The sequence below is a fragment of the Falco punctatus genome (assembly GCF_963210335.1).
Source record: "Falco punctatus genome assembly, chromosome: 19".
In the NCBI taxonomy this organism is placed as follows: Eukaryota; Metazoa; Chordata; class Aves; order Falconiformes; family Falconidae; genus Falco; species Falco punctatus.
The window spans coordinates 2,926,967-2,948,129 of NC_137599.1; the positions used below are offsets into that span (position 1 = coordinate 2,926,967).

General features: G+C 38.3%; 1 protein-coding gene and 1 long non-coding RNA gene across 2 annotated transcripts in view; one reads left to right on the top strand and one right to left on the bottom strand.

Moving 5' to 3' along the window:
• LOC308055377 overlaps positions 1-21,163 on the top strand; it is a 110,673-nt gene that overhangs the window by 29,904 nt on the left and 59,606 nt on the right. The window lies entirely within an intron of this gene.
• KRT23 (keratin 23) lies at positions 6,984-21,110 on the bottom strand. Its single transcript, XM_080369220.1, has 8 exons — positions 17,321-21,110; positions 13,679-13,761; positions 12,060-12,216; positions 10,325-10,486; positions 10,109-10,234; positions 9,146-9,366; positions 8,192-8,223; positions 6,984-7,509 (listed from the first exon to the last, which is right to left on the bottom strand). Exons 1-8 carry the CDS (start codon positions 17,735-17,737, stop codon positions 7,406-7,408), a joined length of 1,302 nt encoding a protein of 433 aa, XP_080225346.1. The 5' UTR covers positions 17,738-21,110; the 3' UTR covers positions 6,984-7,405.

Consider the following 21,163-nt stretch of genomic DNA (forward strand, 5'->3'; position numbering starts at 1 on the left):
CTGTAACTATGTTGCTGATCTCAGTTTGGATTTTGTGTTGTAAGAGTTTGAATCTGAAGGATCTCTTACGATACAGTCCTGAAGACTTCCACTGCACAAAGTACATTCAGTGAAGAGGAACTCCTTGTTCAATATTCCAGCCATATTCTAGTATTCAATATTTCTATGTCTGAGAAATTTCCCTCCTTCTCAAGCTGCTTGCAAGAAGTTACTTCCTGATTTATGCCATACAACAGGTTTACAACCAAAGAAACAGTTGTGAGATGAGCTTTTAGGGGAAAATCTGAGTCAATTTTTAATGTAGGTGTGAGCTAATATTTTAAATTTAAGATTTTAAATTAAGATTTTTCTGAATGAGTAAAAAACCAGTACTTAGGACAATCCTCCACCCTGAAAACACTCTTTGCACTATTTGTTAATGCAAATGCGGCACCCTTGAAAACTGCTGTCTCCAAAGGGTAATGAAAGATGTTTCAGGTTTTGCTGAATGTGATCAGAAGAGAGAAAGGTCCAGATGATCTCACTAACTCAACTGGATTCACTTAAACCTTGAACATTTGCAGCACAAGATCTTACACTGTCTTCTTCACATGTATTTTCCTCATTTCCCTCTCATTTTCATCTTTTGTCCAATGAAAATATCTTAATCATAGAATCACTACCCCTTATTTCTTTCTGCTTTGAGCTTTTGAGAAGTGTTTCAGATCTCGGAGTGGTGCATAAGGCAATGTGTTGGTTATATACTTCCCCAACCACAGGTTGAAAATGAAAGTCAGGAGCTGCCTTTCCTGTCTTTGCTGCTCTCCTCGAATAGAGTCAAATTTCAGTGCCAACAGTAACAGCTCCAGGCCATACAAATGAATCTTCTCTTTTTCTTCCCTAAAAGTATCATTAATGTCAGCTCTAATATTATCTAAAAGACTACCAGGCAGATCTTTTTCCCTTGTAAGAATTACGTTCAATTGAGGTGACAGTGGAATGAGAAAACCAGTAAGCTGGACAATATTTCAGCGTACTGGTTTTCTCAGTTCCATATTGCTGGGACAGCTCAGTATCCGTGAGAAAATATTACATATTTATCTAATTAATTAAGAAAATACAGTTTTTATGGCCCTGTGCAAATATATGCATACACTGACAGTATGCCATAAAAGAGATGTACAAACACACTGTATTGCATGAGTTCACATTTGTGTAGATGTTTTCCATCTTTGTGGTTTCAGGGACCTGAATTATATCACACTTGGAATCCCCAAACCAGGAGAAAAACTTAACTGTTTTTCAAGGGTGTAATTGCACTTATAACTGTCAGGAGTTGCCAGGGTGGTTGCATGACTGCAGCTTTTTGTTTGGGGACCACTCTGGTAAATTATCATTTCAGTGCATTCTAGTGACCCTACGGCATCCCCTCTCCCAGTGTCTGTGTAACCAGAAGCAAGCTATGGGTGGCTTGCTTTGGAAAGAGGAGCACCTGAAATACTGCTCCAGTGTCAGGATCTGGGTCAGGCAATTGGGTATCAAAAAAACCCCCAACCCAACCCCACAAAAAACAAAAAACCCCCACCCCAAAACCCAGACCAAAAATACCTCTCAGTACTCCCCTTGAGAAAGTTGTGCGCTTTTAGGAATGTTCATTATGCAAATATTCCAACAGAAATTTCTAGTTGAAAATTGTGCGGTAGCCTTAAGTCTCAGAGGAGGCCCAGGTGTCAGGAGCGGTTCCGCGGGACTGCTTAGTCATGGCCCTGCCATTTGCATGCCAGCTGGGGCCCAGGCGTGATGTGCAGATACCTGTTTGTCACTAGAGGCCACCACATGCTTTCTTAAAAGAGTTACGTGCCCAAATCTACCTATTATTTACTACAACGGGAGAATCCATTCTGGAACCTGAACATGGTTAATGAAAGTTACATATTACATAACAAAATTTCACATATTACCCACTTTTCTGGTCCTGTATCCAGAAGAAAAATTTTTTGCATAACCCTTGTGGTCAACTGTTTAAAGTAATATTTATCTTCACATCCACAAGCTGTAATTACAAGAGTTTAGCGTGTGTGGCAATGAGTTTGTAAGCAATGGCAACAAGTATTAACTATCTTTTTAAATCTTTAAAGCTGAATTTTTGAGGACAGGAATGTTCATTATCCCTTCAAATTATGCCCTTTTCTTTATGATGCTTGAGTACCTTAATTTTTAGACAGCAATAAACTCTAGACATTAAAGAAAAGGTTTCTTTGGGCTTTTTATGTGGTGTTTTTTTGGGGGGTGGGGTGTAGGGGTGAGAGTAGGCATAGTAGCAATGTTATTTCCAGTGGAACACGTTCATTCACAAAATGTCTTGGTAACTGGCTTGAGACTGTTCTGTGGTGAGATTAACTAAGAAAGAGAGCCTGGGCACTGAAATGGCTTCCAAAAATTGATTTGTCTCACTGATAAGGAATGAAAGAGTGTTTTTTTTCCTGCACTGGTAACTTTAAAATTGCAGTTTCTGTCTACTTGCAGCAACATTATCTCTTTCCTTCTTTGAAACTACTCAGGCAAGAGTTGCTTCCAGTGTATTTTTTTATGTGTTTTATGCTTTAATTTCTTCTGTGCATGATTCAAGGGTGTAGATCTAAGCCAAAACTGGTACTTTCTTGCTAAAAATAGCAGACTATAAACTTCTGTTCTAAAGAAGTACTATATAGTTTGTCAACTACTTCAGCTTGTTTGTTTCTCCTTCTTTTCCCTGCCTGCTCCAAATAATTATTCCTCTAAATTGAAATACTTTCTCAAATTATATTCCTCATTTTTGTTGCTTGCTATAGAGCCTAACAGCAGCCTATCAAATTAACTCCTTTTGGCTGGTCCTTAGGATGTTAGAAAGCAAAAGAAATTACCCCTGAAGTCTAGATAATTATTGAAAGTGTCTCTGCCACAGCTGATGTTATGATTTTATGCCTTTAAGCTTCTGATGCATATTCAGACTTTCAAAAGGCAAATGAGTATGTCCAGAAGAAGCAGCCATGCACCATGCACCTGTTTCACCATTAGGTCATATCTGGTGCTATGCACTTCTTTCATAAGGGCAGTCCAAACTGTAATATGTTCACGTTTCTGTTTAATGTGATATTTTGGCAAACAATTCTTTCATGCCAACCTCTAGATGTGTGACTTAAGTAGATCATTTTGGTATAGTAATACAATTAAAAATATAATAAAAATTCAACCTAAAAAAATGAAAAAAATTACTGAGGAAGGAATTATGAGAAAGCAATACATAGTAAAAAATTACTTGTGATTTCACAAAGCCAAACGTGCAAGCAGAGTCAATAATTAAGATGCTTTTGCTGTATAATTCAGGACGTGGGGAGGACGGGGGGCGCAAGCCTCTCAAGCATTATTCTTTCCTAGCTTTCCTGTTTATAGATCCTTCCCTTTTTCTAAATGATTCATGCACAGGAACAGGCATCTCCCAGCAAAACTTTAGAAACCTTTATAGGTCAGGGTGTGGACATTATGAAATGTTTTACTGGCTCTTCTACCTATTCTCTCTACTTCCATAATAGCGTGCAAACTGTTTTTAGCAGTGTTATAAATGCTAGATTTTCTTTTCTTCTCTTTCTGAAATGGCTTCATTACTACCTATTCTCTCTACTTCAATAATAGCATGCAAACTGTTTTTAGCAGTGTTATAAATGCTAAATTTTCTTTTCTTCTCTTTCTGAAATGGCTTCATTAATTTTGCACCTGTATTAACAAGGCAGGGAGAAAGCAAACATTTTGCATTCTACAGAAATGTCTTGTTCATAAATAAGCAAGAAACCTGCCAATGTGTGGCCGCAGCACCAGAAAGAATGTGTGATTAATAGCTCAAACCATTACTGCATTACCTCATTGCAAACTTCTTCCAGAGGATCAACAATTCACTTACCAAAGCTGCGTATTGTAATATACCTTAATAAGTTTTAACATTTCTACAAGTGAAATGAGCTATGACTCATAGACATTCTGGAGTGTGCTCAAGTCTGTTACAAATCACGCTGGAGGATTATTTAGTGCGGGACTTCCTTAAATGGCAGGTGAAACTACAAGAAGTGATTTGTGAATGCTGATGGTTTCAGCCTCCTTTTATAGACTGAGTTCCTGTGTCTTGTTAGTTTGCAAAAGTATTGTTACATCATTCACTTAGACTTAGAAATGGTATTCTGTCCTACTGATATTTTTTTACTGTCCTATTCCATTTATGGGAAATAGAATGTAGTCACTTCGTGTTATTTTTTATGATACTTCATATTTTTAGCATTGCAGTTTCTTTGGGCCTTCCTTGATGATGAAACAGCACTTCTGTGTGTATTTAATACCGAAGTAGAATAGATACCAGCTAGCAGAGTTCAATCAGTTTTAATACAATGAATGAATGAAATAATTTTTCAAGCAATAGTTTCACACTCCTGAAGTTTTCCTTTCCTGCTCTGAGCAAAAAAGGCACGTGTCATCATTTTTTTCAAAGTTTACCAAATACTACAAAATCGCCAAAGACACCCAGCCATAGTGTTCTGTACAGGACTAATTTTAGTAGGGCTATAGGCATATGTAAATTGAAGAACACCATCAAAGTATGTGCAGGGTCTTGACCGGCAGTACACACTTGAAATGAATCAATTGAATTATCTCTTCAGTGTGATCAGATGCAGAAAGGATTGCTGTAACTAGAGAAGAGCTCTTCGCGGAAGTTGTATTATCTAATAGCTGGGGTAAGTAGAAGCTGTGAAGTGATGAATTCTAATTTAGTCGCTATCAGTGACTTCCTTTGCAGCCTTGAGCAAGTTGTGTCATCTCTTTTTTCCAATTTCTCAAGCAATAAAATGGGAATGATAATACTACCCCCATTCATTATCTCCCTAACTTCATCGCTCAGCGTGTTGTTAGAATATAATGTTTACAGTGCATGCAAGTAGTAAATATTAGTATCGTTATTTATTTTCTAGGGTGCAGACCTACCCTAAATACATTTAGAAATGCATAGCTTTTTACCAGAACACAAATTCAGAAATAATGAATAGCCACTAGATATAGGGCAACATATGGCCTGTGGCGCAGTATCATTAAGCTGTTCAACAGAAAGGAAATCTGCAATTATTTGTTGCATTCTAAAGCCATGAAAAATTTTCCAGAAATAAGCAGTTTTTTGCCATAGAATACTTGCTTTCACTTAGAAAATGTCATGTAGTGTAATTAATATTTATATGTGTAAGGACAAATTAGTTTACTTCCCTTATTAAAAGATAGCAACTTGAATGGATGTGTTAGAGCCATGGATGTGTGATGATGTGAGTAAACTGAGTGACCTCTGAGGTCAGTGCTGTGAGCTGTACTGGTCTGACCATTACAGAATGCAATGACACAGTTGTAGGAGAAGGTTGGAATCATCAGAGCCGTGGAGTGCAACGGTAACTGCTGCGGCTTAGCCAGTACCATTGGGACCACAGCTGAGCGTAACGCAGGAATGCGGGGTGTGCATCTCTCACTGCTGCGTGAGAGGACACTAGGACACGAATAAAACCAATGCATTGCTCAAGAATGTGAAACGAGGACAGGTGTGTTCTAGAAAGCACTTAAATTATTCGTTTTTCCTCCTTTCCTTGTAGTTCAGCACAATCAAAACCTAGCACAAAGCATAGATACTTCCCTTTGTTTTAGAAATAAGGGGCTACTTAGGGGGGTTTAGAATTATTTATATCACAGCAATGCACTTATGCTCTGTACATCTGATAAATGAGTATCTAAAGAACACAGAAAATTGTTCAAGAAAACCTAGGCACATTTTGTCCAGATGCTACAATCACTGAGTCTGGCTTGTTGGGTCTGGTAAGCCATAAGGAAGGACATTGTTTATTAGCCAAGAGTTACTAATCCTGTATTGCAAGTTTTACCCAATTTAAAGAAACCATTAGGTAATCCATTCAATGCTTTTGGGATCTCTTTGTGCAACAAGGGTGGAGGGGGAGGGGGGAAGGGGAATCTTGAACTGGTCCTAACATGCCAGTAAAAAAACACTGCATCATAGAGATGGACTTTATTTATTTTAAATCTGCATTTTCTTTGAAATTTTTACTTTCTTTGGTGAGCCTTGTTTCAAAGCAAAGCAGGTAACAGGAATCCTTTATGAAAGTCCCTTATGAGTAGGTATGAAAGAGCACAATGACAATCCACTCATGAATATGAGACTGCCCTGAACACACTGTTTTATATGCAGACATTGACTTTGGAATGCAAATCCATACAGGCACTCATTATGCTCCATTTTGTCTCTCTTCATTCTGCTTTACAGCCTTCCTCACCTAAACAGTCCTAATAATATTTCAGGCTTTCTTGCTCAGCTTTTAGCTTTGTGTATCAATGGAAATTTTGCTGTTGCTGTTAGAGTCTCCTGCTGAGTGGGTGATTGGGCTGGAGTGAGATGGGGAGCTTGGATTTGCCTAAAGAACTTGGGCCTCTTATGTTAGTATGCATTGCACACACCAGTCTATCCTGACTACAGAACATGTCAGCAAAACCAATAAACATTATATGAAAGCAAATAACTGAAATGTTTTTTTGAATTAAATGGGTCACTGAGAAAGAATGAGAGGATCTGGGAAAGTACTTAGAATCCTTGAAGGAAAGTGTGTAAAGACAGTTAAAATATCTCTAAAGCTGAAGAATAAAGAGATGTTTCTAGGGTGACTATTTTAGTAAAGTGTACTTCACAACATTCCTACTGATAATGCGGTTTTAAACAGTGACACTGAAAAGTCGCATGTAGGGAAATCTAGTAGTTTTGCTTATGTAAATGTCACTTGTAGCTTGTGTCACCTCTTTTTTCCTTTTTTGTGTCCTTCCGGTTTTATACCTCCTAAAACAATGAGGCTTTTGCAGTCTGTACCCATGTCAGTAACACTGCCACTTTGGGCTGGTGCGTATGTAAGAAAAAACAAAATCAGAAATTACAACCACCAGAAAAAGTAATGGAAAAGAATTTATTGGTATATGATGAGAGACATAAAATCAGGAGAAAAGCTGAGAGATTATTCACTTTAAATTATAGTTAATTTGTAGAGCAATAAATGAATCACAGATGGAGATTCATGCCCCAGTGAGATGTGCATAATACATGTATTACCAGCTCAGCCAGTCACTTTGATGGAATAGTTTTTCTTCAGTGTTCTGATGACTAAAAGCTCTTTAAACTAGTAATATCAGCTATACCTAGCTCTGTATGGCACTTTTCATTATTAAGCTGCAAATCATTTTAGGAGAACGTTTGCTATAGTATCCCTATTTTACACACAGGGAGACGAACATACAGCACGTAGTTGCACAGAAGGGTTGTCAGAGCTTAGCCTGCTAGGAAAGCCAGTAGTTAGCAGAACTTTTTACTTCAGGCTTGCTGGTGAATCTCGTTGATGGTGGAGGATACCACCTGCCCATTCACACTGTCATGGACAATTGCTTTGATCTTCCGATGGGTCTGCCCCGTGTGTTCTTAAAGAAAAAGAAAGCTTAATTAGACAAGTTAGACAAGAAGCAATGCTGAGACAAGATGATGCAGGGAAAGCTTAATTTACAGTAATTTACCAGCTACCTCCTCAGCTGATTTATCTTTACATGTTTCCCTTTAAGTCAATAGTTACTATTGCTCTTTTTGAAATGTACTGCCAGAAAGTCACCCTGAGTCTTGTCCAGGTCAGGGCAAATGAATAATACAGCTACATCCCAGCCAATGCAAATCTAACTTCAGAGGAGATTATCCTAATGTCTGTAGGTCATGCTCATGCCAGAATATGAGTTTCCAGACATGCAGATTTTCTGTTTGCTTTCAAGCCCTAACACTGTTTTAGTCACCAAATGGAGTCTCGATGCCTCCTTATATACCATGAAAGCTTTAGTCTCGAGTCTGAGCTTTGGACAATGTAGTTGACTAACAGAGGTCAGTCTGAAGCAGTCTGCCAGGGGGCAGGCATAGCAGAATGTGCTCTGAAGTCCAGCTCTTCACAAGACCAATGAATCACTGAAATTATTCTCAAATATGGCCTCCACGAGAATTAATTGCTGTGCAAACCTTTCATAGCTCATTCAAGTAAGCTTAAAATTATTCTGAGTAAAAATTGATGGGAAATGACAACGGTTAAGAGTCACTATAGAGAACAAAATATGGGACTTTTACCTTTAGCTTTTGATTCAGATTTTCTTGCTACCCTGTGAAGATAATAAAACAGAAAAAATAATTATTATGCTAATTTCAAGAAGTTATTCATCCTCTTCTTCTCACTGATTCTAAGGAGACCTGATACCACTATAAAAAGAGATTAAAAAAAAAAGAAAAAAGAAAAAAGAATTCTGTTTTTATACCATGAAAACTTTTCCTCTTTGGTAGTCTTAGGTACAGACACTCTCAGCTGAAACTGTTCCTGTGTACATTCATTATTGCTCTACTGTGGACAGCTGCATTGTTTCTCATATATTCTGAGTTGCCTAAGTCAATCTTGTTTTGACTTCTGACAGATAACTCCGTACTTAGTGCCATACTGTCCTGCCTCCCCGAGATTTTCAGTTATAAAGGCTGCTAAACTTCCTTTTTCTCATTTTGTTTAAGTAAGACTTACTCTGTATCTGAGGTGAGAGAATAGAGGCCCAAAGGTGTCTGAACGCAGACATTTCAGACAAGGGAAACCAAACAACCCATCAGCAGAGGGGCACACAGTACAGGTTTTGTGTGCTGGTATTTGTAACTGCAGATGGCTGACCGAAAAAGATCTAAACTTGTCTCCAGGCTTCTTTTTGATCTAGAACTTGTTTTGCAGATAGGAAATAACTGTGAAGTTAACTGAAATTGGCATTTTTTCCCATACTGAGACAGGCAGACTGTGGGTATACAGATTATTATTTTTTTTTAATAAGAAGTTATGTTAATTTAGGTAATCCAAATTACATGGATACACATTTCTCTGTATCCTAAGTGGCTTCAGCTTTTTATTATGATCCATCACATTAAAATACCAACCCTTGATGTAGTATGGAACTCACAAGCTTTGATTAAGCATAAACGAACAAACAAATAAATAACACAAATATGAGAACTCTCTTGTCATCTATTCCAGTCAGGGCGGCTTTGCCTTACCCGTCAACATTCCCTTCCAGCAGCAGGCGGTAAGTGGAAATTTCCTTCTCCAGGCGGGTTTTGATCCCAAGAAGAACCTTGTATTGGTTATTTTGCTGCTTAATGTCACAACGAACCTGGGTTAGCTCTTCCTCACATTTGGAGATTATCTGCTGCATGTTTTGAAGTGCAACAGCATAGTAATTCCGAGTGTCAGCCAAAGTGTCTTCCAGCATGCGTTTCTAAGACAGCAGATAATACCAATATTATGCTTATTATTTATGTGGTAAATATAATGCAGAAATGCCAGAAAATTTGGTCTCTAGGTAGAAGATTGCAAAATTAAGGCTGTGGTAATTTAAACACACACGCATTTGCATGACTGTTCATGTAAAGACAGCAGAATCATGAAGCTGTGTCATGTGTGCATAATGAGAGGCAAAACCTGAGTAATTTATCCCTGCCATATTCTTTCTGCTCAAAAGCTGTGCTCCTGTAACTGTTAACTCTTTTGTCAGTTCTGCATTTACTGTCCAGAATTGCTCCAAAGTCTCCAAGTCATGGGCATATGAGCTTTAACCTGTGCAAGAGCTGAGTAATATTTTTGAAGATTCCCCACCAACATTTTTCAGTTCGTATATTTCATGCATTATAACAGGGGTTGTAAATATGAATTTTGTATTACTATCCATCTACTTGGACATTTTTTCTTTCTAGATCATGGAGGCAGCTATCCCATCTCTTCTTCACACCCCATATTTTGTTCCAAGGACAGACAGAGATTTTTCACTTCTTGGTGGTGATTGCTGAATCTATTTTGCGTATTCTGGCAAAGTTAGCATAGTCCGAATTCCAGTTTCACTGGTACTTTAATAACTACAATAGTTATGCTAGGCTATGGATTTAAATGAAGAATTGGTCCATGACAGTTTCTGAGAATATGTGAAGTAACAGTGCCCAGCCAGAGATGTCTACAATAGATACCTTACTCATCTGTGCCTGCAGCTCGATGTCCAGGGACTGTAAAGTACGGGTTAGATCCTTGATCTCATTCTCATTGTGCTGTATCTGTTCTGGATTAGGGGCTGCTGCCAGAGACATAGATGTGCTCTATAAAGCAAAAGCAAGAGAAAAACTTCTGATTCTGGTTAGTCGTGTATAGAACAGAGATCTTTGAAATGAGCAGAAAATACCTGTTACCTGTTCTTTGTACCAAGTGTCCAGGCTTTGACGATTCTTTTCAATTATGGCTTCATAATCTTCTCTTATTTCTGCTAGAATCTTGGCTAAGTCTTCAGGAGGTGCTGCATTTACTTTTACATTGACTTTGAAGTCTTGTGATGAGCGATTTGCTTCCATATCCTATTCATATATTAGCAGAGAAAACAAGCAAACTTGTTAATGAAAGTGGAATGTTTTCACTCCTGTCTTGGCTTCTTCAGTTCCCTCCTTTCACAATACCCAAAATATTTTTTTCATTATGGTAGGTTAATTGTTATCTATATTCAGTTAACACTATTTGCAAATGTATATATTGATAATACTATGATGTGACTTAAAGCAATGATTCATATCTGCTTCTGTGGCAGAACTGTGCTAGAGAACTCCGTAAAAAACATGTGAGAAGATCTTTTTGTATAATGTTCTGGGAGTTATATACTTAATGAAGAAGCACTGACATTTTTTATTTATTTATCTATTTAGAACCCAAAAGCTCTGATGAAAATCTAACAGTAATTTCGTCTTTCTTACCCTGTATGTTAATATTTATGGAACTATAACTAAGTTTACAGGAGAGAAATGTAAAAGTTCTATGTAATTGTTAAAGGAATAATTGGATTAAAGCATATAATTACTGTGTAAACAACATAATTACAGGACAAGTCAAGCAGGTATGGTAACATTCCTTTTGGTGTAGCACAATCTTATGTGCTAGGTACCATTTTCAAAAGCACCTAGGCAAAGCAGCATTTCAGGGTATGACATCATGGCCTCCAAAATGCAGATCAACTGGACATACTGATGTCTCTGTTGGTTGCCCTGCTTCCAAGAACTGTTTTATTATAGCTGTTCAGTAGTATCCTTGGCTATAAGGGATCAGCCAAAGACCTCTTCATCTACTGCTGTGTAACCCTTGTGTTTCTATTTTCCATTTTAATAATCCACAGATACAGAGTAGGGTGTTTAGTTCTGCATTAGGTAATAACAGAAAATATCATCAGATCAGGCGAAATGAAAACAGCGTGCTGTCAGGCAGTGGTATTATTTATGTGGCAATAGCAGAGACCACTGTGGCATAGCTCTGGAAGAAGTCAGAGCAGCATGATTTTTGACAATTATCTAACTATCGTGCTTAGGATTTTGCAAGAATAAGTAATTTTACTTGACTTCACCAACTATTGTTTCTAATGTTGGACCTTCAAGAATTCAAGGTCTGTTTAGTTCAGGTCATCGTGCTCTAGGTTACCCTGCTTGAGCAAGGCGGGTGGACAAGGTGACCTCAGCTACTCTGTGCTGCTGTGGTTCTGTGAAATGAGATATCCAGAGTTGAGGGAAAAGAGAGTGATGGGTAAAACTCAACAGCAACCAATAACATTTCCTATTTACTTGAAATCTCTGTCTATTTATATCTAAGTATTTCTGAGAATATTTCTGTCAAATACATAAGTTATTATTAGCTATGTATGACAGATGGGTAGGTGGCTACAAAAGAGTGGGTGAAAATACAGCGGTTTGTTATCCTTTCTGAAATCCCAATTTAATTGGTAAAGTAGTACACAAACTTTGTGCCTCATCTGACTCTTTGGCTTCTTTAGAAACATGATTAGATTCTGAATCATCAATCCCATTTATAGATTGTGGATCTTACTCAAAGTTAATTACATGGTAGCGAAGATTTGTGTGATAGGATTTTACCAAGTGGAACTCTTTCTACCTCCTCATGGTCTTTCCTCCTCAGGATGTGCTCTTCTCTCAAACCTTCAATTTCCATTTCCAGATCTGTTGTAATAATGGTCAGGCCATCGAGCTCCTTACGCAGGTTTTCAACATCGAGCTGCACTCCCTGCCTGCGAGACTTCTCTGCTTCATACCTTTATCAGGAAAAAGAAGATAAAGCATGCTTGTTAAGAACAGACTGCTTCTAGCCTCTTGTATAAGATCAAAGAGAAGTAGACTTGCTTAAGTCCTCTATGTAGGGAACTAGAGAGAACAAAAAAACAAGAAAACAAATTCTGTTTCTAGCATTTGTTCTTTGAATATTCTTGAACAGTCTTAAAAATAAGATGGGTTTAATTATTGTTTTTCTTTCTTCCTTAAAACTTCTATGTGGTATGAAACCATTATTCGCTCTTTCATTTTACTTTTTGCATTTTAATAATATATTCACCAGGTTGTGAAAGCTTTGAAAATACAATTCTCAAAAAACTGCCAATAAATATGTAAAAATAGTATCAACAAGCAATGCTCCAAAATGATAACTTTTCAGTCGTTCGTGAAACAGGAAAAATGTCATGGAAACCAGTTATTAGCATCTCTCTCTAACCTTTTGCAGTTTGCCATTTGTAGGGAGCCAAAGACAGAAGGACACTTTTGTGTCTTCCCTGGGGCACATGAAGCACTTTTGCTCCTCAGAATCTTGCCCTTTACTTCATTTTTTATGGGCTCTATTGATGTTTCTAAATTCAATGTATTAGACTCATTCTACGATTCCAGTCTCTCAAAGTAGTTCTACTGTTTCCTCTTTATGACAGTAGTGAATGATAAAGAAAGAAAGGCATGGCTAGATAAGGCCTACAGTGTTCAAGGTCTTTGAGTTTTTTACGATATTACCAAAAGCTGAGAGACTTTTTTAATAGCTGATCATCATGTGTTGAAAATAAGACAGATCTTCCTCATTCCTGAGAAGTGTAACTTACAGAAATGTAAATTCATTTCCTTTGCAAAGATCTGCATGGAAGTTTTCTGTCCGAACATTTTGGCTTTCTAGTTGATCTGAGAACTGTCTTTCAACAGTGTACTGAAAAACCAAACCGTACTGGTAGCTGAGGGAGGACTGGTCCCTGTGTCACCTTGGAACAAAAATTCACTGTGGCAAAATTCATGAGGCTCCAAAGCAGAAGATACCAAAAGATGGGTATTTCCTGCGGAGCTGGACAGAAAAGATGGTAAGTACAGGAAATAGATTTGGGCTGGACTGGGAAAGCATAGGGCAGAGAAGCGTTAATTTGTATTCCCAGATGGCAGTTTTAAATGCCTTTTGTCACACGTATCAAGTGTCTGCTGTAAAACCTGCTCTTCAGGACCTGAACCAAGTATCATAAACAGGGTGACTCAAGATAGTTCAGCAATCATTTGTGGTTTTTACATCCTTTTTATCCTTTCTGGGTATTATCTTTTTTTTTTTTTTTCCTTTTTCTGTTCTACATTGGTTTTATTTATCCAGTATCACCAGAAAACCTCAGTAAAATCAGTTTCATATTGGATTATCAAGAAAAAGCAGTATTTTGCTTAACTCTCTTTCAAACTTAATCAGGAAACCATAGAAGAGCTTACTTGAGCCTGAAGTCTTCAGATGCCATGTTAGCGTTATCAATTTGTAAAAGGATACTGGCATTGGTGATCTTGCCTTCCTCAATCTGGAAAACAGAGAATCCAACAGGAGACTCAGTGTTGCCATATGGTGGTGGTGAATAACCTGTGATGTTTTAGACTCCCTGCTGCTTGTAGGAAGTATTTAAATTGTAGAATTCCCATGTTAAGGAGAGAACATGAATAAAAAGAGCTTAGTTTTCCGATTCACTTACATGCTTCTGCAATTTTTGTCCATAATCTTACTTTTCGCTTTATCTTACTTTTCTGGATATGAAGCAGGAGGACTCATCTTATTTATGGCCAGGTAGAGGATATGAATAGTATTACACAAACTTCATGATGTATTACAGCATAACAATCACTGTCTTCCTTCTTTTTTTGTAAACTGATTTTAATTCTGGTTAGCATTGCTTGAAAAGCAGCCTTGATCATCTCTAGGGCAATTTTCAGTAAGAACCATTAAGCTGTGTCTGAGTACAATCAAAAACCTGAAATTAATCATATGCTAAAAAGTAAGCATGTGTATAAACACCTTGCTGAATCAGTGTTGTGGTGCAGAGATGTAACCATGTGAGCAGGGCCCCTCAAATCCACCATGTGCTTCAGTCTGGAGCTGCATGGATTATCATTTTGAGAGTAACACTAGCATCTAGCTGTCACTGTCCATTCAGTTATTAACCTATAACTGTATTGAATCATCCAGCAGCACGGAGTGATTAATTCTTGTTTCTGATTTTGCTTTGGGATGTTGAAAATTGCCCTGAAAGTGCACTGCATCATTCCTTCAGTGTATTCAGCATGCACTGAAAAGAGTTATAAGTCCCTGTTAACATGAAGTAGCTTTGAACTGTAGGTCTTAATATGAAAAGCTCAGTATTCCATTCAAAATCTTTGAAAGAACTCTAGCAGGAACTCATACATAATTACCAGGAGCTAATAACTGTGGGACGTTGTGTCCTTTTTTAGCAAAGAGGAAAGAGAAGCATGGTTGCAGTTCCAACAGCTGTCTTCACTCAACACTTACAGAGCAACACAAGGTGCATTATGGCTGTACAGAAATCATTAGCTAGTTACAGAGCTCTCAGCACCTTGAAGTAAAACTTCCCACACCTAAATGAATCACAAAGAAACAAGGAAATGGCAAAATTGTCCTGAAGTGTCAAAAGTTTACTGCTCATGGTAAAAACGAAGGTGCCTATGGAATGTTTTAACTAATCTGTTAGGAGACTGTACATCCTTGAGCAATTAGCAGCACACCTTGGATACTGCCCTGGGACATGATCAAGGCCAGCGGAAGAAGTATAACAGTACCCTGAATGTGTTGCTGCCTGGAATTTGTTGTCAGAGAAGAGACAATTCTTGAATACATACTTAAGAGAGTAGTAACTTTTACTATAGAAGGTAACAAGGCAATGAGAAAGCAACGTATGAGTTCTTCAACTTAGTGCCATTTCATAATCGTGCATCACAGCAACACATTTATGTAAATGCTTTACGACTCCTTCTGTGCAATCTGAACAATTGTCAGTGTTTTGCCAGCTGCTGTAGGATGTTGATTGCTGTGCCAGTTAGCAGTGCATTTCAAATGTGGACATTTATCTGTTTACAATTTTACAGAGTCCTTCACTACATCCATCATGAATATGGGTATATCAGTAATACCAATCTGCAAATTTACAGATAACTTACTTAAGAACTCACACATTATTATATATGAAACACACTGAAATTCCTTCTCAAACTAGATTTTTTTCAAGAAGGCTTCCTGCATTAACCTCTTCCTCAGCATGTCTTGTGTCCTTTGTCCTGTCTCCTTGAATTCTCTGTAAACCAGTTTGCTTATTTAGCGGTACAAGGTGTTTGAATGAGACATTTACCGGAAGAACTGGTGCTATTTTACTTTGTAGCTGTGTTAGAAAGGATTCAGGATGGAGCTAAGCAACTTGTTGCTCCATCTGGCGTGTTCATCCAGAATTCAGGTCCAAAATGTAGAACCCAAATGATTATAAGCCTCCAAGTTTAGACAGCCAGGATATCATAGACTTTCTGTGTTATTTGATCTAGGATCCTAAATTATATCTAAATTTCATTTTAGGTGCTGAATTATTTTCACCTTTTCAATTCATGGTCAGTTAATGTAATTATATTTAATAAATAGATGCTATATTTTCACTTGTTTTACTGACAGTCATGGTGCTAATTGCAGTAACTTATAGAGAAAGTGAAAATTCTGCATTAAATCACTAAATTGTCACCTGTAAATAATCCTTTACTAGCCTTTCCTCCCCACTATGAGTGTGCATTCAGCACTGGCTGAGACCACCATTAGCCTAAGAGGTGCCTGTAGCCAGGGATAGCTATTTAAGTGAGGACTGTCAAAAAAAAGTGTTTTGGTTACAACCTCTTCAAAAGTGAGAGCTTCACCCCAATCAGCATCATGTTTTTATCTTATTGTCTTCCAAAATAGTTCTGATTTATTAATTCCAGATCAGTGCAAGCACATTTATATTCTTGATGAACAAGTTTTTATCTCTGGATCAGTTAAAAAAAGTGCTGAAGTGGTAGGTCTGGAGATGGATGACCTTTCGTTATCCTTAAAAGAGAAATAGGTGATGACAATTCTGGTTCTCCTTACACATTGTCTGTGGTCGGAGTGCCTCATCTTCTGCCTGGAGGCAACACATTTAACAGCGAGCAGGGAGTTTGATTAAGTCCCTGGCCGCAGTCAGCGAAAATGCAGGATAATACTATTTCCAATCCCTTTTGAAAAAAATTTCACAGGGTCTGGAGAATGCCAGGTAACCAGATTATAGAAAGTGGAGGGAAAACTACAACATCGCATTTGGAATAGCTTTGGGTTTTGCCCCATATGGCTATGTAAAGTCAATTACACTGATTAGTCACACAGATGGTTACAGTGCTAATATGTTCATTATGAATACAGATTAATATTATGCTTAAATTTAAAGACACGTGAGTTCAGGAGATTGAAAGAGTTACTGTTGAACGTTAATATTAACTACTGGCAGGAACCAGAAATTCTTCTTTTAATTATAGTGAAAACATCCACAAGGAATTTGTCACTGCTATTTTCATAATTACAATGAAGTATTTTTCCATCTGATTACATAAGCTCATTGGACCCAAAACTCCTGTAGTTTCATTGTCTGCTACCACAGGAATCAAAGAAATGAAGTGCAACAGTATGTCTAAGGACAGCATGTGTGAAGGAAGGCAGTCTTCTCAGTTTGCCTGCTTTGTAATTTGCTTGAATACATGTGCAGTCAAAAAGACCAGATTCTGCCAGACATAGTTACTCAAACCACAGTTTCATGCACAGAAACAAACACTTGGCAGCATATAAATCCCTTTATTACACCAGTCTTTGCAGAATCCCCCTTGTCTCCTAACAGCCTTTCTTGTACCCCATTCTACTCCTTCTGAACATGAAGAATGCTTATGCCCAGGTCCTGTAACCACTTTCATTAGTATTTCTACCATTTAGAAGTGTTTATTCAACTTTCTTTAAAGGAAAGCCATCAACATAAATGAGATTCCTTAAAAGAGCATAGAATGACATAGTCACTTATAGCTCTGACTTACCTGTCTTTGCATGTCAGTGACGTTTTGCTCGTATTGGTTGAAGTCATTCCTCTTTCCGTGAGACTTTGTCCTGTGCCACTCTAGGATGCAGCTTTCCAGCTGAGCGTTAGCTGCTTCTAAGGAACGGACTTTGTCCAGATAGGCAGCCAAACGGTCATTCAGGTTTTGCATAGTCTGTTTCTCATTCCCACCCAGGAAGATGCTTTCCCCATGGTGCTCGCCGAAGCCTCCCCAAGGAGCCCCTCCTCCAGTAGCCAGCCAGAGGGGTCTGGCAGAGGAGAAAGAGGCATGTGTGCTGCTGGCACAACCATCTGCACTTGAAGGCCTGTAAGAAGCTCCTTGCTGGGCCAAACCACACCCTGAACTACCCCCGAGGGTCCCAGAAAAAAATTGAAAAGGGCCTTGGCTGGTGCTCATACTTAGCTCTGTTGTGAATCTAACCCAATGTTTGACTGACTAGCACTGAGCAGCTCCTTAGCCTTCTCCAAGCAGCTTTATGCCTTTTCCTGTGGGAGTTTCCCTTCGATGAATGACTACAGCAACAAGATTGTGTCATCATGAAACGTGCTTCCTCTTGGTCAATTCTGAAGCATTTATGAGCCTGCACACACTGTTGTTATTTGGAAGCACAGCCACATACCAGATTGCTTTCCTTTTGGTTGTTTTGGTTTTTTTTTTCTTCTCTTTTCTTTTCATATTGTAATAGTGAGGTGTGGCTAAAATCAGTAGGTGTGGAACAGGATCAGCTCTGCCTCAAACATTTTTCTAACCCTGCAGTTAATATCATATGTTTTCCTGCTTATGAGGGGAAGAGTATTGTCCTTTATAGAAGAAGTGGGAGCTGGAGAAGGGATGGGTCTTTCAGGATACTTTTTTTCTGTTGTAATTCTCAGGCTTTAGAATTACAGCAGTCTGTGAGTCCTGAAACGCAGCATGTCCTATCAGGCTGTCATTAACGTACCAAACAGCTTCAGCCTGTATGAGACATGAGGCTTTAATGAAGTTATCCAGCCTCTGTCATTTGACTAAAATTCCAGTCCCAAGTAAGGCCCAGTTACTGCCTTCAGCTGTGTATTTCCAGGCAAAATACATGAGAATTAAGTACTTAACAATCTTTTCTGCTTATTTTTTTCACGATTTGAGGTATAGTCATATTTCAATAGTCTTGTTGAAACAGATACTAATGCAGGAATTTATTGCAGTTATTGCAGTTACTAGTATTAATACTATTAAGGCATTTACATGTGTACTAGAGAAAATATTTAGAATATGAGTCTAACAACACTCGAAAAATTCAAGTAATTATTTAAAGCTACCAGCCCTAAAAATTGACCTGGCAATCATGTGAAAATAGTCTTTCTCAAAAGTTTCAGTAATGTTCTGTCAAACTTCATCCATCGAATATAGAACAGGCAAGTCTGGCTTTTGCAGAGATTCTTATTCCTTGTGCTGATGAGTAGGAGGTAAATTGTGAAGCATTCCCACGGCAGCAGCTGAGGTTATTGGATTTGCCTTGTCTTTCAGAGTAGTTCTGGATGGCAGCTGAGGGATGGGGTAGAGGAAGAAGATTTGGGAAGAGCTGGAAAGCTGAGTGGGCATGGGCTGTCTTGGAAATGGTGCAACGGCTTTTCCTTATAGCAGTTGAAGGCTCAACTCTTCAACAAGATCTTACTTAGCACTGTTATTCGTTCTGAATGGTGGGGTCAAAGAGACTGTACAAAACTGGATTACACTATCCTGGAAGGAACCTGAGGGAATCTCTTTTTCTCTGTTTAGTTTAAAATTTTTCAGTAATAAAGAATTGCTGCACGTCATCCTTTCCTGGGATGCTTCCTGGGTCTCACTGCCTGGTCAGGGCAGGTTTTGAGCTCCTCCCTGTGGTCTGTGTTGACTCCACTCCCTACCTCTTGATTTTCTTTTTACCAGTTATGTTTCCATTGAGTGTGTATTCCTTCTTATTCCTCATGCACTTCATTGTATAGAAATACTAACATTTTGAATTGTTTGGAGAAATTAATCATTGAAGATATGGGTTTCCAGTAAGTACCAGCTATGCCTATCACAAAATATTCTGATAACATCTACTATTAATAGCTACAGTTCAGTGTCTGCCCTGCTGCTTGAGAGTGAGAAAAGCTTGAAGCACCAGACAAAAAGTGAAGGTCTAACTTGAAAAAAAACCCAGTTATAATAGAACCAGTGGTATCCTGCTGTTCAGTTAATCTCACCAGAGATTAATTTCAGACTGAATTTTTTAGCCTGGCAGTTCAGCAAGCTAATTTTCTATAAGATATTAAAATATACATGCATACATAAGTACATAACATTACATAAAATGAAGGGAATCCTTTGTTCATGTGAAATTGCTCAGCGAGCTTTATAACATGCCTGGCAGCAAAACTGATAGTTTGTGAGACAGAATAGCCTCTGTCTTACTCCCTGAGAGTTTCATGGGATATCATGCCATCATGAAAAACAGAATTCTATTTTTTCTAGCAAGTAATACAAAACAAAGGTGATCTGGCAGATAGGAAGTGTTTCCTCTAAAGCTCAGCCTTTTCAAACTGGAAAAGGCACCACACAGTTTTCATCAACATCTGTTGAGGATCCATGGAAAAGACAAAAAAACTTATTTCAAAACTACAGCTCTCCTTTGTCAGGCTGGCACTGTGGGACTTGGTTTTAGTCAGCTATTTAGTCTACTGAGCACAGAATGAAAGCAAAGGTTTCGGTACAAATGTAGAACATGGTCAGCAGATGGCACCATTAGACAGGGACTTCTCTCCCCCTGCTGCAAGCTGGGGAGCTGCTCGGCAGGCCCCACCTAGCAGGGGCCGAGGAATGCATAGTCCCAAGTTGCTTTATTTGGGAATCATAATTGTTTTCCTAAATTGAAAGATGAAAAGCAAACGGAACTGAATTTATAAGCTGCCATTTCATTATAGGGAGAACATTTTGACACCTACATTTTACAGGTAAATACCCTGCAACCGTCACTTGTTGATTCAGCTCCTCCACCTGAAATACAAATGGATAGTTGCCTTTGGCTGTAGAATTTCTGTCTCTTGCTCTCTGATACATATGATAGTCACGTGATTTCTGGATCAGGAAAAAATATAATTTGTATTGTTTAGTTTTTCCTTTCTGGTAGATCGTGAGGTTTCTTGGCTGAAGTTTGCAAGAACCTTGTCTTGGTTCTTTCCAGTGGGAATCGGCAGTATATGTGTTTCCTAACAGTGGTATACCAATGATCCTGCAGCGTTGTTCATGGCCAAACTGTGGGGCTGATGCTAGCAATGTAGATACTTTTTTTTAAGTGTCAGAAAAGAGAAGACATAAAAATAGTGGCTCTAAGAAGATTGGAAGGAAAATAAAACATGTAATTCTAGAATTATACAATTTTTGTAGATACTATTATGTTGATTGAAATACCCTGCAATGAAGTTAACAACCATCTTCTAAACAGATTATGTGTGCAAAATACAGGATTTATGTAAATGTTTTTTATGCTTCTGAAGTTGGGATTTACTAGCCTCTTAAATCTTTGTAATCATCTCATTTCAATTGCACTGGTGTAGACTTGCAGGCTAACTTCCTGCTAAGAAATGGCAGTGTCGCTAATACAACAGCTACAGTGAAGACACAGGCAGGTGGGTTTCTTCCTTGTGTATGAAAACCAAAGTAGTCACAGCAAACGGCCTGAGGAATTCGTTTTGCCTGGACCTTGCCTAGTGCTTCCTCAAGAGCTAAGGGAATTTGCCTTTTTGCTTAAGGAAGTACAGGAACACACACACACTATATATATGGGAAAATATTATTTTTTTTCAGAGGTGCGTTTTATTC